At 38.3% G+C, this 18,077-nt stretch overlaps 2 protein-coding genes across 3 annotated transcripts in view; one reads left to right on the top strand and one right to left on the bottom strand.

The window, feature by feature from the left end:
- SLC41A2 (solute carrier family 41 member 2) overlaps positions 1 to 18,077 on the top strand; it is a 119,041-nt gene that overhangs the window by 74,883 nt on the left and 26,081 nt on the right. For both annotated transcript variants that reach the window (XM_049626223.1, XM_049626222.1), the window contains 2 exons: positions 3,460 to 3,591; positions 5,377 to 5,525. In XM_049626223.1, the coding sequence (XP_049482180.1) occupies positions 3,460 to 3,591; positions 5,377 to 5,525 (281 nt within the window). The remainder of the gene's footprint in view (positions 1 to 3,459; positions 3,592 to 5,376; positions 5,526 to 18,077) is intronic.
- On the bottom strand, positions 13,804 to 14,406 carry LOC125919513 (40S ribosomal protein S11-like). The gene has a single exon (XM_049626226.1). The coding sequence runs from the start codon at positions 14,389 to 14,391 to the stop codon at positions 13,879 to 13,881; it is 513 nt and encodes a 170-aa protein (XP_049482183.1). The 5' UTR covers positions 14,392 to 14,406; the 3' UTR covers positions 13,804 to 13,878.

Below are 18,077 nucleotides of genomic sequence, written 5' to 3'. Positions count from 1 at the left end.
CCACTTGATCTTAGCTTGAGAATCAGGCATACCTGATTTTTGAGGTTAATGTAGCAACATATGACATTTCAGTTCTGGATTATCACTGGCTTTGGGTTATGTGCTCTGTCCTGTTTTGTTGCTGCTTCTGTCAATTTTTATGGATAAATTAGAGTTAGCTAGGTGTAAGCATTGCTTAAGTCAATGCAGTCCATTAACATCTATCACTCCTCTGCGGATCCCTTTAAAATCTGCCTTATGTTTTTTTTTTTTTTTTCTTACCTATAAAGTGGGAACTGTAATACTTAGGTTCACAGGGTTTCTTGTATGTATTCCATTTAAAAAAATAATTTTAATCCAGTTATACTGACTTTTGGGCTGGCTCATTAAATTGGATTTTAGTATAACCTACACCAATATAACTTAAAAAGTAATTTTACCTGAGAGAAAACCTGTCATAGGATATGCTACACATTTAATATAAACTGCTTTTTATATTTATGTGTAAGAAAATATGTTCTATGAAGGCAAGTTCTCCAAAATCTAACTTCATATCTAAAATTTCAACTGAACATTTACATTTCTGTGTAGTTATAAAATGTCTGTAAAGAAATTTCCCCTTGGGGTGCCTGGGTGGCTCAGTCGGTTGAGCATCTGACTTCGGCTCAGGTCATGATCTCACAGCTTGTGAGTTCGAGCCCCAAGTCGGGCTCTGTGCTGACAGCTCAGAGCCTGGAGCCTGTTTCAGATTCTGTGTCTCCTGCTCTCTGTCCCTTCCCCACTCATGCTCTGTCTCTCTCTGTCTCTCAAAAATGAATAAACATTAAAAAACAAAAAAGAAAGAAATTTCCCCTCTAGATCCCCTTCCCAATTTTCCTAGTGCCACACTCCTCCCCATCATCCACCCTTAAAATCATGGCACCATCAACCTGGCCCTTCATCCTCTTTGAATAGACATGACCAAACCTTGTCTATTCGCCCATTAACGTAATTCACTTCTTCACTTACTTATATGACAACAGTCTCAGCATTGTAGTCTGCTAATATCTCACTTCAGCCATCATTGAAGTAACAAAGTAGCTTTCCTGACCCACTCCCTATTCAGTGCCAATTAAATGTCACTAACAGACTAGTCATCCTTAAACATTGTTTTTATTACATCAGACTTAAGATGATGAACGTATCAGTGGTTTCCTCCTACCTGTCAAATCAAGTTTGAATTCTTCTGCTTCGCTTTTCAAGGCCCTCTATATGCTCTTGGCTGCGTACAACTTTTTCCTTTATCTTTCTAACTGGATTCCTATTTGGGGGCCCCACAAAGATCTAATTTCCACTGCTTGGAATGATTACTGCTTTTCTTCCACCTGTTCCAATCCTATTCAGTGAATATTAGTTGATGAGGTGACTAGCATAAGTTTTACCCACTAATGCCATTAGAGCTGTATTGTCCAACATTTCAGTGAAAAATGTAAATTACAACAATACCGTCATGAGTAAGGTGTTAATCAGTACTTCTGTTATTTCACTTTAATCAGTATTTCTGTTATTTCACTTTACAAAAGAAATAATTTTAGAGCTTCATTGAAGTGCTCTTCTTGGAAGCCATCATATTACATGGCAACACAATCTTTTTTTTTTTTTTTTTTTGTATCCCAGTAAGTAAATCTCTTAGCTGCGTATCACAAGGAGCTCACTTTATGTTAAATTCCACTCTTTAAAGACATTGATAGAGAAGATTAATTCCATGGTCCTCAAAAAAGTGGAACTTTTGAGAATTGAATTTCATTTTAAATGTGTTAGAGGATGTGCTATTTGAAGGACCCCTATGTATCATGACCATCATCATTTACTAACTAGTGAGTACCTACTGTGTACCGGGTAACTTGCAGGTCTTTTACGCACGTTCCTATCATTTAATCCTCCCAATAAGAAAGTAATTTGTCCAGCATCTTATATCTAGTAAGTGGTAACTCAGGATTTAGACCCAGATCTCCTTGATTCCAAAGCCTGTGATTTTTTCCCCCTCAAAATAATTGCTAATTTATCTGTTTTATTAGATACAAGAATACACACTTTGTTTAAAGTAAGGCATATCAGTGTTGATATTTTGCTTAGGACATCTTTTAACACATCTCCCAGCATTTAGTAGCATTTTGTAAAATATATTTCAGGGGCGCCTGAGTGGCTCGGTCGGTTAAGCATCCGACTTCAGCTCAGGTCATGATCTCACAGTTCGTGGGTTCGAGCTCTGCATTGGGCTCCATGCTGACCATGTTGAGCCTGCTTCGGATTCTCTCTCTCTCCCTCTCTGCACCTCCCTGACTCGTGCTTTCTCTCTCTCTCAAAATAAATGAATAAACTTTAGAGTATGTGTGTATGTGTGTGTGTATATATATCACAAGAATACTAGTTCTATGAGATATTAATAAATATAACTTGAAAAGTGAGTTTTTGTTGTCCATTCAGTTTGGGAAGCATTAGGTCAAATAGATTTCTTCACTACAGGATTTCTTAAAGATCTTTATCATGCTAATGTGTACTGTGAATCTTTCCCTCTGGGACTTGTGCTAGCAAGGGGTTAGAATTTCTAGAATTAACCTTCCTTCAGACCCCAGACCATATTTTGCAAACTACTGCTCTAGGTATTATAATGTATATCTTTATCACAGAGCACTGTCAAATAATAATTTAGTCCATTTACATAAAGGATAAGAACTTTGCATCAGTATACTTGGATTTTCACTCTTCTTTCTTACGTGTTCTTTTTGTCATACATTCTACTTTGTTATAAACCTTGTATATACATTGTTATTATTTTTGCTTTAAATGGTCAGATGTTTTTTTGAAGAGACTAAAAATGAGAAAATATCTTTTCTATTTTCTGATATATTTTACATTTCTAGCATCCTTCTTTCCTCTGTGTAGTTCCAGATTTCCATCTGGATTTATGTTCCTTTTGCCAAGAGAAATCCCTTTAATGTTTCCTGTAGAGCATATCTGTAAAGTATTTGAGAGAATAATCTAGGTTACAAGATTACTTTCTGGAGTATTTTTTTCAGTCTCTTCTACCAATTTCTTTATGAACCTGAGCAGAAAAGTACCAAGCCTTGTCTATTTGAAAAAAAAAAAAAAAAAAAAAAATCAAGCTTATTTTTCCTTTCATTAAGGAGGTAAGCATTAAATATCTTGCTGCCTAGCTTTATACCTTGGCCGTGATGGTAATTTAAAACAATTATTTAGTCTGGTCTGCTTTCAGTCAGTGAGTCAGATTTGAAAAAGTAATGCAAGAGTCTTTCCTAATAATGACTTTACGCCTTTGGAATATCTACTTCAACATTAAATAAATCAACATTTCAGAAGAAATTCTTTTTGCTTGTTTTATTGCCCAGCACATAACACAAAGAAGGCCTGCCTTTGGTTGAATTTATGCAAGTTGCTTAAAATAGAAAGATAACTGCTTTGTTTTTCCTTATGTTTCAGGTATTGGTGGTAATTTGGTGGCCATTCAGGCTAGCAGGATTTCTACCTACCTCCATTTACATAGCATTCCTGGAGAATTGCCTGAGGAACCCAAAGGTTGTTACTACCCATTTCGAACTTTTTTTGGTCCAGGTATGTGCTTTGGAGTTTTGCATCTTATATCAGGAATAATTCTGCTCTGAGCACATAGGCAGGCAACAGTTGCTGAATACCTATTTTGTCAGAGTTTTGCATGACTTTTTTTTTTTTTTTTCTGAGACCTGAATAGATTGTAAGTAGAATAGATTGTGTTCATTAAATCTCAGTAAACAGGGGCGCCTGGGTGGCTCAGTTGGTTAAGCGACCGACTTCAGCTCAGGTCATGATCTCACAGTCCATGAGTTCGAGCCCCGCGTCGGGCTCTGTGCTGATAGCTCAGAGCCTGGAACCTGCTTCAGATTCTGTGTCTCCCTCTCTCTCTGACCCTCCCTCGTTCATGCTCTCTCTCTGTCTCAAAAATAAACATTAAAAAAAAAAATTAAATCTCAGTGAACAAAAAGTTATTTGTATCAAGTCTGCAGCTGCTGAGGAACTTTGTATACTTTTTGTCTTTCATTCTTTTCTCTGGGATACCTTGTTCATGAGTCAAGAAAGAGGAACCTTATCTAGATCTAGGTGATCTAGAGAGACGGATGTACTGTCTTTACTGTATTAATCCTTTTGGCCTTTCTAAATGTAAGCATTTGATCCCAAAGAGAAGGAGAGGGATAACTTCTGTCACAAGGAACAGTGCCCTGTTTATGTCACCCGGGCAGTGAGTACCAAAAAACTAAGACCACTATATTAAATCTCACAATTCCTGTCACTTCTTTTTGGATCAAAATAAAGGTTATTCTTGACTTTTGAACGGGGATGAGAAATGCTCAGTAAAATATCAGTGAAAGAACTCTAAAGGAAAAGTAAAATTAAAACATTCCTGGGGCCCCTGAGTGGCTGTCGTCAGTGAAGCACCTGACTCTTGCTTTTGGCCCAGATCATGATCTCACAGTTGTGGGTTTGAGCCCTGCTTCGCGCTCTGTGGTTTAAGTGCAGAGCCTGCTTGGGAGTCTGTCTCTCTCTCTCTCTCTCTCTCTCTCTCTCTCTCTCTGTCTCTCTCTCTCTCTCTCTCCGTCTCTCCCTCTGTCCCTCTCTCCCTCTTTCTGCACCTCCCCTGCTTGCTGGCTCACTCTCTCTCAAAATGAATAAACGTTTAAAAAAAACCCAAAAAACCAGAACATTCCTATGCTTTAGGAAATTTATGTGTTTTCTTTTGTCTTCCCTCTATTAGTATGATAGACATTAAAGTCTGGCCAGTGTTCTTCATAGCAAGCTTTTATCAATTTCCTGTCATTTAATTAGCCTATAACATACAGTAAGAATTTCAAAGAATTAAGTGAATTGTGAAAAGTTGAAATGTTTTGCTAGCAACAGAATTTTTTATTTTATATATATATATATTTTATTATTTTTTTTATTTAAAATTTACATCCAAATTAGTTAGCATATAGTGAAACAATGATTTCAGGAGTAGATTTATTTGTTATATTTTGAGAAAGAGCATGCCTGCATGTGCATGGGTGCTTATAGGCAGGGAAGGGGCAGTGGGACAGGGAGAAAGAGAATCTCAAAGAGGCTGCATGCCCAGTGGGGGAGGGAGTGTTGGGAGGGTAAGGAGATGCTGACGTGGGGCTTGATCTCATGACCCACTATGAGATCATGACCTGAGCCAAAATCGAGAGCTGGGCACTTAACTGGCTGAGCCAACCAGGTGCCCCAGCAACAGAATTTTATGCAGTGCTATTCAGTATAGTAAGTAGAAAGTAGTCCTTAAATGTTAATAACTGACCTGTTATTAACCAAAATATGACTTTGTTTTAACTCTTATATTTTCTGTTACAGGAGTGAATAATAAGTCTGCTCAAGTTTTACTGCTTTTAGTGATTCCCGGACATTTAATTTTCCTCTACACTATTCATTTGATGAAAAGTGGTCACACGTCCTTAACTGTCATCTTCATAGTAGTGTACTTATTTGCTGCTGTGCTACAGGTAAGAGTTGAAACCTCTTGTAATCTCTTTTATGTTCAGAATGCTGTAAAAGCATAGCTATGCAAATCTAAAAGCACATGAAATATGTTAACATTCCAAAAAGCAACTGAAAGCCTTCATATGGATTTCATCTTCCTAAAACCGGTAAGCTCATGATCACTTTTAATATGACTTGATAAATAGAACCTTCGGATTTCCTGTTTCCTGAATTCCACGGCTTTCCCTTTTTTTTAGATTCTCTAATGTTGTATGAACACGTCTTCTGATAGATGCCTGAGAGTGCCTAAGAACCTTTGCAATTTGTAAAATGCTTTTACATGAATAGGTTGAGTGACTATAAAATTATTTCTTTTAGAATTTGGAAGGCTTTGCTTCAGTGCCTTTTAACTTCTGTTACCATGAGAAGAACAACAGGTGCTTTTCTCACTGCTGATCTCATTATACATAACTTCTTTTCATCTCCCTAGAAGCTTGCAAGATCTTCTCTTTTTTCCTAATGCTTTTCAATTTCACGTTGATGTGCCCTGGTTTGGAAGTCCTTTGTCCGTTTTGTTGGATGTTATTTGACCCTTTCAGTCTAATACTTCATGTTCTTCAGTTCTAGGAAAAATTTATGAATTATTTACTTGATTTTTTTTTTCATCATTTTCTCCATTCTCTTTTCCTGGCGTCTTATGATTTGATTCCTACAACGCTTGCATTAAATTTCTGATCTTTTCTTATTCTCTATTTCTTTATCTTTTTCTCTCTTCTTTCTGGAATATCTCTGTGCCTTTCTGCATCTTTTCTCTGTTGTGTCACTGAGGTATCTGGAGAGGGTAGAGTTGAACATATGTATTCAACTTGCCATCTTTCTGTGGGAGGTTATTTTAAAATTTAAGAAAATTGACTTCATTTTCAAGATCTGTGATCGATATAATACATGCACAAAATTTAAAAATTAAATAGTACTAAAGTGTTCTACCTTTCCAATCACATTCCTCAGAGATAATCACTGAAATATTTTAGCTGTTTCTTCTGATAGATATCTGCAAGTTTTAAAGTAACATGCCTGAACTTTAGACTTTCGCTAATAAAAACTGTGGATTTCAGGGGCTGTGTTAACACTCCGTCTTTTCCGTATAGTTATATCACAGTTCTTTTTGTTAAATTTGCCGTCCGTGTTTGTCTGATTAGGCCTATGGAAATATGTACTATAGAGCCAGATAGTGTAGTATGATTATATTTGCTTTTTGTGTACTTTATTTTTCTTGAGGTTAATAATTACCTTTTTTCCTTTGCATCATTTTCCATAAACCCAATCTTTCCAATGTTTCTACTTTATTTTGGCTTCTTAGGCTCAGCTCTTTGCCAAACTCTGTAGGGTTAGTGCCTTCTACAGTGAGAAATCCTAACCTCATAAGAAGTGCATTCAAATAATTCTTTGAAGAGATAACATTTACATTGGGCCTTCATGACCAGTATTGTTCTAAGTGTATTACATGTACTGATTCACTTAATTCTCAAAAAACCTCTATGAGATTTGTTCTTTTCATATAAATCAGTGACTTTCAAAGTGAAGTACATCTAAAACAATCTGCTGTGTCCAGGACGAAAAAATTAAAACTTCTATTTATATATCTTTCCGTATTTGCTTAAAATGTCTATTTTCATGTGTTTTTATAATTGTTTTATTACAAACATAATATATCAGCACAGTATTAAATAAGTATGCTGGGGTATTTTATACTAGGGCTAAATAATCTAAAACTTTTGGAGATTACTGAGTTAAAGTGTAGAGATGAGAAAGCACAGAGCTCGTGTCAGAAAGAGAAAGTAATTCTTGGGGCGCCTGGGTGGCTCAGTTGGTTAAGTGTCCAACTCTTGGTTCCAGCTTAGGTCATGATCTTGTTGTTCATGAGTTCGAGTCCCACATCGGGCTCTGTGCTGGCAGCCCACAGCCTGCTTGGAATTCTGTCTCCTTCTCTCTCTGTACCTCCCCTGCTCACTCTCTATCTCTGTCTCTCAAAAATAAATAAACACTAAAAAAAGAGAGACAAAGTAATTTATGCCCAGGATATAACTAGGAAGAGAGTAGATGAGATAAGGTTAAGAAAGTAGATTAAGGCTCATGTAGAAAGGCCTTAAATGCGAGGCATGGGAGGCTGGAATCTATTTTTAAAATCACAAACACCCTTATGACTTAATTGATATTTTAAACTTTTCTATAATGCTGTGTAGTGCCTGAGAGTTTATCAAAAGTCACCTCTTGAATCATTCATTCATTTATTCACCCAATAAACCTTTATTCTACTAGATACAGAGATGGGTTTTAAATCCCAGGATGAATAAATTCACACCCTATCCTCCAGGACTAGAAGTCTGGAGGGAAGACTGCTACATGAACAAATAATTATATTGTAATATGATATACAAATGCTGGGGATAGCTACCTATAAAGTGCTTTCAGAGTTTAGAAGAAAAAGCTCTACCTGGGGAGTAATATTTTTCTACTGCTCAGTAGGGACAAAAGTTATTTCAAATGCTTTTTTACCACGGGCTACCTTTATCACTGTAAATGATACGGTCATTTATCTCTGTGTAAGTATTGTGAAAAAGATGCATTCTTCAATCCGGTGGGAAATATTCAGAGATTGTTCTTTGGTCTATTGATAAACATGGCATTTTTAGAGCATGTTTCTATTTGCAACTCTACCTCTTAGCCTCATGGATTGATTTTACATTTATGTTTATGGCTCTGTGCCAACATACTATCACGCATCATTTCACCTGGGTCAGTGAAGGATAGAAGTAATTTTTCTGAACTTAAAAAAATACTAGATTTCAGTCTGTACTCAGAGAAATCCTACATGTCTTTTTTTAAGCTCTACTTAAATTCTTACAGGTGAAGGTTGAAAAACTGGAGGAAAGATTGATATTTATTTCTCTGAATCTTGGCTACCTCTTCTATAACATGGGAGGAATAGGAGTATCTACAACAAAACTCAATTTGAAGATTAAATGAGTGAATTATATGAAGCTTGTAACATAGCAGATGCTGTTTGAGTGTTAGCTGGTGCTCTTGTTATTAAAAATAGAATTATAAGTGGTGAGGCATTGACCTCTGATGACAATCGGAAAACGTTTTTTATAATCTTACAGCGTTGATTGGCTTTTCTTATATATCTTTTACAGCTTTCATTTTTATGGGTTTCTCCCCAAGAATCAGATATCTGCCAGAGTAGATTTTTTTAAGTTGATTTATTTTGAGAGACAGAGGGAGACAGAACAAGTGGAGGAGGGGCAGAGAAAGAGAGAGTGTGAGCAGGAGAGGGGCAGAGAGGGAGACAGAGGATCTGAGGCAGGCTCTGAGCTGATAGCACAGAGCCCAGTGCACGGCTTGAACTCACGAACCGTGAGATCATGTCCTCAGCTGAAGTCAGACACTTAACTGACTGAACCACCCAGGCGCCCCCAAGAGTAGATCTTTGTATGCATCTGACATTGTGTGTTATTCCAGTGGAATAGCTTAGAGCCAGATTGTAAATGCTCAAATCAAATCTTCATGTTCTGATGCCGACATATGTGACACACGTGTAAATACATATATGCACACACCTCTTTGGAAACTGAGGTTCAGATACAAGCCCTTCCCCTGCTTCCTTCAATCAATTCAGAGATGGACAGAAGGAAGAAATACTTTATTTTTTTTTATTTAAAAAATTTTTTAAATGTTTATTTCTGAGAGAGAGAGAAAGAGACTAGCAGAGGAGGGGCAGAGAGAGAGGGAGACGCAGAATTTGAAGCTGGTTCCAGGTTCTGAGCTGTCAGCACAGAGCCTAACGCAGGGCTCGAACTCGTGAACTGCGAGATCATGACCTGAGCCGAAGTCAGACGTCCAACTGACTGAACTGCCCAGTCACCCCCAGAAATACTTTTTTTTTTTTTTTACTTTTTTTTTTTTAACGTTTATTTATTTTTGAGACAGAGAGAGACAGAACATGAACGGGGGAGGGGCAGAGAGAGAGGGAGACACAGAATCGGAAGCAGGCTCCAGGCTCCGTGCCATCAGCCCAGAGCCCGATGGCGGGGCTCGAATTCACAAGCTATGAGATCGTGACCTGAATCGAAGTCGGATGCTTAACCGACCGAGCCACCCAGGCGCCCCCGTAAATACTTTTTAAAGACAAAGCCTCCTTGACTACTTAAGGCTTACCTTTTACTCTTCTTTACTTGATTGGCTTCCCTTTTTTGATCTGGGTTAAATTTATATTCAAAACCTTGGTTTAGGTCCCAGCTCTTACCCAAATATTTTAGTCCGCTTTTCCCATCCCTAGACTATATATTTTGATTGAATATGCTATGCATTTTCTGATGCATGTTTAATTTCTCCCCATCTATATCCCTACCTCCTTGAGACTAGAGACCAGCCTTTCCCTATGGTATTCCCCGTGAGACATTATATAGTGGTTGTTTTTGAATTCCTGGTGTTTTGGTTTTTTTCCTAATATTCTTTGATGAACTTTCCCCTCTATCCCCTCCCCACCCAATTCCCCAACCAATTAAATGAAGGAAATCTGTTTGAAGGAAACCTTGTGCTGGTCTTATTATAATGACATAGTAACAATCATTTGCAGTATATTTGCATTTACTCAGATATCATCTCTTCCTGGAAGCCTTGCTTGAATCCCTAATCTGGCCTGAGTGCCCTTATTCTGTTCCCAGAGTACCCCGTGAATATCATTATTCTAGTTCTGACACATTATATTGACATTATCTGTTTATGCGTGTTTCACCCCTTATAGAGAAGGGATCTTTGGCTTATTCATTTTTATGCCTTTTACCTAGCCCCATCCCTGGTGTTCAGTTAATGTTTGTTAAACAAAATGACTATATCTTGCCAGCTCTGCCTCCTCCTTCACTGGAGGGAGGAGAAAAGTTTACAACTGTATTTAAGTCCTGGAAATGCCAGAAAAACTGAAACATCTCAATTTTCTTCTCCTTACCGTCAATAAACACCAGCTTTCTCTCTTTGAATGACATGAGGATTGAAAATAAGAGGCAGTGAAAAATAAAACACAAAACCCCCCAAATTTCCATCAGTGTTCAGCCAGAATTATAAAGTTTTACCGAAGTGTTTAGAGATGCAATGACTTGGTATTGAGAGAAAACAAAAGGTAGGGGGAGATAGATACAGCAGAATTGGTCATGAGTTGATCGTTGATAAAGCCAAGTGATGGTCCATGGGAGTGGTGTGGATTAATTTATACTGTTCTCTTCTATGTATTTGAACTTTTACATAATAAAGAGTTCTAAAAAGTTAAGGTTTAGTTTCAGATGTTAACACAAGAGTTTTTTCAGAGCATATTAGCTTTCTAATTTTGGTCCTGCAGCTGACTATTTCTCATATCAAGTGAAAAGTGAAACGTCAATTTGAATTTGAAATCGTTTGGGACTTGGAATGATTAAGTGTCTTTTATTTTGCCTCTGGCACACTCTAACAACATTTTTTGAAATTATTCTTTACTTTTTTTTTTTTAAGTTTATTTATTTATTTTGAGAGAGAGAGAGCACATGAGCAGGGGAGGGGCGCAGAGAGAAGGGGACAGAGAGAGAAGCCCCAGCAGGCTCTACACTGTCAGCATGGAGCCTGATGCGGGGCTTGAACTCACAAACCACGAGATCATGACCTGAACCGAAAGCAAGAGTCAGACGCTTAACTGACTGAGCCACCCAGGCGCCCCGAAACTATTCTTTAAATTTAAAAATCTACTTACACAAATTACATTATTTAGGTATTTATTATGTGTCTTGCAATTAAAAGGAACCTAACAAATGTGTTTTCGTTGTGTGCAGTAAGGCCACTGAACCAGTCAGTAGCTGTGATGGATTATATGCTTACTCATGTTCTTGCCCAGGGCCCGAGAGCAATCAGGGTTAGTTGGACTGTGTCAAGGCCAGAGTAATGTGTGAAAGGCATTTTATTTGGTACACCAGTGACCATATTGCATTTTGAGTTTTCTTCACAAGCTAACCATCCTGTACTGCTTGTTACAACTTTTGTGATATCAGCCAACATTTATAAGACTGCCAGCTGTGGCTAAGGATGTAGTTTTGGGCTTTAGAGCGTAATTTTTCATCTGTGTCACATTAGCCCATTGGACCCACAACTCTGATTTTATAGAACCAAAATATACTTTCTTCTACAAACTTAGAGATGACTGGGGTCTTTCTCCCTAAGCAGTGATTTCCTCGGCTTCACATCTTATTTATTCAGATGCTCCATTAACTGTTCAAAGCTTGTGAATTTGTGAAATGAAAAGCATAATATGGAATTCCGGGCTGTGATGAACCTTTTTGGCGTTTCAAGATACATCAAAGGGAATCCTGATGACTTCTTCAGGATTTTCTGTCTGTTAATTCATTTGTTTGCCTTATTCTCTACAGACAGTCTCTTTCAAGGATGTGGTATTTTGACAACATAATAAACCCAAGAAGGTACAAAAGTAGCTATCAATCAAATAAGCAGACTGGCAATTTCTTGAGCAAAGAAGGAACAGAGTACATTGTGGCTTGTTTCCCTATTTAAAGTCTCTACTACTTGCCCTTTGTGTTTGAAATCCTAACTGTGCCTCCTTTGTAAAAAGACAAAAGCATAAAGCTTGGATGACATACCCTCCAAGAGCCAAAAAGATAAGCACATAAGAGCATATTAACATTTTTTTTTTTGCTATAAAATATTTTAATGGGAAAAAAAGACTTTTTTTATTTTCTAGATGCCTATTGAATTCCAACAAAGTGCTTGCTAATATAATTGGTAAATTATGAAGCAAAACCATTTAAAAATTTTTTTAAATGTTTATTTATTTGTTTTGAGAGAGAAAAAGAGAGTGTGAGCAGGGGAGGGGCAGAGAGAGAGGGAGAGAGAGGATCGCAAGCAGGCTCTATGCCGTTAGCACAGAGCCTGATGTGCGGTTTGATCTCACAAACCATGGGATCGTGACCTGAGCTGAAATCAAAGTCGGATGCTTAACTGACTGAGCCTCCCAGGTACACCAAATCAAAACCATTTCTAAATGAAATTTTTAATTCCCTATTGTAGGCAGTGATTGTTTTGTGCAGAAAATTAGGTTATTAAGAACTCGACTAAAAATTTCAGCAGCACCAAATTCCATGAGAAATTCATTGTGAAAGTTGATTGTAGAAAACCTTTGCTCCTGGCTGTATCTGTCTTTGCATATGGGGAAGACAAAATATTTCCATTAAATGGTGTAATGACAACATGTTCCCAATGTGTAAAATTTAGAATGATATGTATCAGGATTATACCAAATCCATAACACATGTAGTCTTCTAAGCACTGTGCTCGTTGCTGTACAAAAGAAATAGAAGACATTGACCCTGGCCTTTACCATCTTTTCTGTTGTGGGAGATTGGACTTAAATGCATGAAACAGAGAAAAGCCTGACTTTCTTCCCTATGATAATAGAGTCTTCCTCTGTAACTTCAGAATCAAACTTTTTGCCAACGCCTGGATTTCATTCTTTAAAAGTGCCTCAGTAGATTTTTCTTTTTATGAGTTTATTTTTGAGTAATCTCTACACCTAAGGTGGGGCTCGAACCCACAGTCCTAAAATCAAAAGTCACATGCTCCACTGACAGAGCCAGCTAGGTGCCCCTTAGATTTTTCTTTTTCTTTCCTTTTTTTTTTTTTTGAAGAGGAGAATCAGAGTATATATTGTAGCTGATGAGAAACTTCAATTAATATTGATAAATATGAAATTATTCTTAGCAAAATAATGATTCTTACACTTTTTATTAGTATGATTTAAAAAAAATGGAGTCCCCTTAGTTTTTTTTTTCTTTGAAGTTTATCTATTTTTTATTTTTTATTTGTTTTTAGTAATCTCCACATCCAGTGTGGGGCTCAAACTCACAACCCTGAGATCAAGAGTCACATGCTCCTCTGACTGAGCCAGCCAGGCGCCCCTTCTTAGTTTTTATTACTACCTTTTGGTAGACAGTACTTGATTTTGAATTTTACACTTATGTGCAAATCGCATGGGTTCATATTCTCAAGAAAAATTGTTCCCAGCAAATCCCAAACCCACCTTAAATGAACAAATGTATGCCCCCATAATAAAATTTGTCATTAGGATCTTGATTAATGAATTTCCTAATAAGTGTTTCTGTCTTATAAATAATAGTTCATGGTCATTTTGGGGCTTTGTTTTTTTTTTGTTTGTTTGTTTCTGTTTTTGTTTTTTTAGCTCATGGTCATTTTGGGCTTTTTTTTTTTTTTTTTTTTGTTGTTGTTGTTTTTGACTGGGAAAATAACTTTATTTTCTTCGGGGGTGTGGACAGACGTCTAGTCTCAGAACTTCTGGAATTGCTTTTTGGTGCCAGCGGCCTTTGTGCCTTTGAGCACTTTGAAGCGCACAGTCTTGCTCAAGGGCCGGCACTCGCCCACTGTGACAATGTCGCCGATCTGGACATCCCTGAAGCAGGGGGACAGGTGCACGGACATGTTCTTGTGGCGTTTCTCAAAGCGGTTGTACTTTCGGATATAATGGAGGTAGTCTCGGCGGATGACAGTGGTCCTCTGCATCTTCATCTTGGTCACCACACCAGACAGAATCTGCCCTTGGATGGAGGCGTTACCAGTAAAGGGGCATTTCTTGTCAATATAGGTGCCCTCAATGGCCTCCTTGGGCATCCTGAAGCCCAAACCGCTGTTTTTGTAGTATCGCCGGAGTTTCTCCTTGCCAGTTTCTCCAAGCAGAATCCTCTTCTTATTTTGAAAGATGGTTGGCTGCTTTTGGTAGGCACGCTTAGTCTGAATGTCCGCCATCTTCCCGGCCGCCTGGAAAAAGGCGCTCATGGTCATTTTGAAACATATGTTTGTAATATGAGTGTGGCCACGACACAAATAGTATAAATTAAAAACAAATATCTTCCATTTCTTATCTAGTAGAGTATGCTTGGGACAGAAACATGGTCTAGATACTTTCTGAAAGAAACACTGGCCACATCTTAGTTCTGAAGTCACATTCACGTGATTTAGTGTCATCTTAACTTTGAAGACATAAAATTAATGTTTTCACAGAAGGATATTTATAAGGCAGGCTGTCTGTAATCACATACATCCCATACAAAGGATAAAGGAAAGAAGAGGGAAGATAAGATCCCAATATGAGCAATACTGTAGAGAGATTGGAGCTGTTCACTGTCAGTCATGAGTCAGAGTTTCTGCTCTGCTACTTATTTTGTGACTTTAATCAAGTTTTGTAACCTTCCTGGCCTTATTTTTTTCCCCTAACTCAGAGGGTAGTGATGAGAGCTAAGCTAATGTATATAAATTACTTGGTGGAATTTCTGGGACATAGTAAGTTTCCAATAATGGTAGTAGCTGCAGTGTATCGTATTATTGTCAGAGGCATCACTTTTCCTTCCTCTCATTATTGGAGACACCTTCATTTTGACGCCTGTTCTTTACCACACAATTCCCTTCTTGCCCTTCTGATGACTGGCCTAAGCTTTAGATAGCATCCTTGCATTGCTTGCTCTCATATTGATGTCTCTAGTCTGGACTCCTTTTCTACATCTCCAGTTATATGTTGAAAGATCTCTCAAACGTGAATGTCCAAAACTAAATTCCTTGTTCCCCCATAATCTCTCCCATCTCAGTAGCAGGGGTGGGGAGATGAGAAGCCACAAGGGGTACAGTGAAAAGGGCAAGAAGCCAAGCTTAGGGCACACAAGCAAAGATCTCGAAACCTCTCCATCCTCAGCCCCTGATGCTGTAAAGTCCCTCTGGGATGGGGAGAGCCTCATTCACGTAGGCTTATGGCATGTGCACTGTTGACACCCCAAATCCTGCCCGTCACAGTCATCACCATTATCCTGCTACTGATAAGTGCGTGCGTTGTGACGGGAAGACTCCTGGACTAGGAATAAGTATTTCTTTCTTTTTTTCTAAGTTTGTTTATTTTATGTTGAGGGGGGAGAGGGTCAGAGAGAGGGAGAGAATCCCAAGCCGGCTCCATACTGTCAGCGCAGAGCCCAGTGCAGGGCTTGAACTCAAGAACTGTGAGACCACGACCTGAGCCAAAACCAAGAGTCGGATGGGACACTTAACCAACTGAGACCCCCGGGCTCCCTGGAGTAAGTATTTCTGGCCCCTTCCTGTATTGTGACTTTAGCTAAGTCACAGCGCTGCTGTGTGGCTTAGTTTTTTCACTTGTAACATTACAGTGAAGATACTAACACTAAGGTAACCATTTAATTTTAGTCCAAACTAGGACACTTTGGAGAGTGAAAGGGAGCTATTGATAATTAGAATGACCATCACTTCTGGGCAAATGAGGAAGCATAGTGACCCTAGCTATCACTCAGATCCCCTCCTGTATTCATGATGTTTGATTTTGTGAATTCCCACTTCTACAGGAAAGATGATTTGTTACAAAGCATTGTTGTATATATTTAGTAATGTATATGCTAATATTAAAATAATCTGGGGGCGCCTGGGTGGCTCAGCGCGTTAAGCATCCGACTTCAGCTCAGGTCACGATCTCACAATCCGTGAGTTCGAGCCCCGTGTCGGGCTCTGGGCTGATGGCTCGGAGCCTGGAGCCTGCTTCGGATTCTGTGTCTCCCTCTCTCTCTGCCCCTCCCCCGTTCATGCTCTCTCTCTGTCTCAAAAATAAATAAACGTTAAAAAAAAAAAAATCTGCTAACTACAACAGTCTATTAATATGGAAATCAATAATTGCTGCTAAAGTAATATTAAGTTAAATTGGCTTTTATGGGTTAGCCAGAGAACCAAAGCAATACAAAAAATGTTGTTTTCTTGAAAAATTGTATTCCTAGTCTGCTAACTTTTTTTTTCAAAAAATAGCTTATTTTTAATGGGTCTTTTTTTTTTTTTTTTTTTAACCCGGAAGTCTGGCACTTCTCTCTGCCATAATTTGACTTATATTATAGTGTTCAGTTATATTTCTTCTGGATTTTTTTAGAGGAAGAGCGTAATGGTATATATAGGCCAGTTCATCACCTCATCACCTAAATTATATATTCTGAAAGTTTCCCGTCTCTGACAGTTCCTTTCTTGGGGTTTGGTAATCTCAGCCACTTTTTCAATATATATAAGAATTTCAAAAGTGGTGATAGCAAACAGTGTATGGCATTTATTATGAGCCATTCACTGTTAGGCACCTTACATATACGGACTTGCTGAGTACTCGCTACAACTCCATGACCTACGTTAGGCTGTTCCCATTCACAGATGAGGCAGATGACATAGAGAGAAGTTGACTGACTTCTCCGAGGCCACACAGCAAGATGGAGTCTATAGTCTGTACTCCTAACCACTATGTTTTACAAGAATAAGTTTGACACTTTGTTGTGCTCCTAGAGGTACATGGTTCTTAGGATGGCAGTTTCTGAAGACTTAAAGCTGCCTTTTGTCTCTATTTTGTTCCATCCTCATCTTCCTTCCAGCCTGGCATTTTGCCTCAGAAGGGCCTTCATTGCACAGAGTTTACATAGAATCTTTGTCTACTGAAGTCAGGTAGGAATCCAGTCAAGAAAACAAATGTCCTGAGAGAAGCACAAAGCACTATGGGAGTTCAGTAGTGGGAGTTTTTCCCTCCATGGGGAGGAAGATTTATAATGGATAAAATTTTGTTTTGTGGAATCCATAGAAAATGCCATTTCAGCAAAAGGAAATAACATTAGGTAAATGAGAAAAGTCAGGGCATTTACAGAAAATAGTAAGAAAATTTATGGAGCATAGGGGCTTATGTAAAGAAGTGATGGAAAATAAGGTTGAAAATTAACAGATTGTGGCAAGATCGTGAAGGATCTTGAAGACCGGACTGACGAGTTTATTTTGTTTTACAAAATGATGATTTTCAAAATTTGTTCCCCTTGCAACAAACTTGTGAGATCTGATAACATTTCATTCATCCGATGCAGGGAGCATAGTATGTAAGGGCTTGGGCTCTGGTATTCACCACTTGTACCTGTGTCAGCTTAAGCACGGTAACCTCTCAGGGACTGTGTTTTCTCATCTATAAAAAGTGGCTAAGAATAGACCCACCTTGTTGGCTGTTGTTATAAGGATGAAACGAGATAATCTATGAAAGGTGCTATTACGGTTTTACTATTTTATTACCATCATCACTAGTAGCTGTGGATTACTGGAGTAATGAGTCTCTTAGGGGGTCAGTGATAGGATCAAGACCTATGGAATCTAGCATCAAGAGTCCCTACCATGATTCTGATACCCCAGTAATTGCTTGGAGTCATTCTCAGTAAGGAAGAATGTAGCCATGTGGTGGCAACCTGCCCATAACTGGAATCCCAGGATAACTACCCAATAACTGAGAGAGTTAATTGGCTCAGCCCTAGGCAAGTTGCTTAATTCCTTAGGGGTCTCATTGTTCTTGCCTGCAAGATGAGGATAATGACTCCTCATTGTATAGTAGTAATAATGTTTAAATGTGTGGCACATAGTAGGCCTTATTAAATGGTGTGGTTATATATATAAAAATATATATATATATCCTCCTC

The sequence above is a fragment of the Panthera uncia genome, chromosome B4, assembly GCF_023721935.1.
Source record: "Panthera uncia isolate 11264 chromosome B4, Puncia_PCG_1.0, whole genome shotgun sequence".
NCBI lineage: Eukaryota > Metazoa > Chordata > Mammalia > Carnivora > Felidae > Panthera > Panthera uncia.
This window is presented reverse-complemented; position numbering and strand designations above follow the sequence as displayed.

Bases quoted from the DNA above. Each gene is read 5' to 3' on its own strand.
- LOC125919513 (XM_049626226.1), bottom strand. From the start codon at position 14,391: ATGACCATGAGCGCCTTTTTCCAGGCGGCCGGGAAGATGGCGGACATT.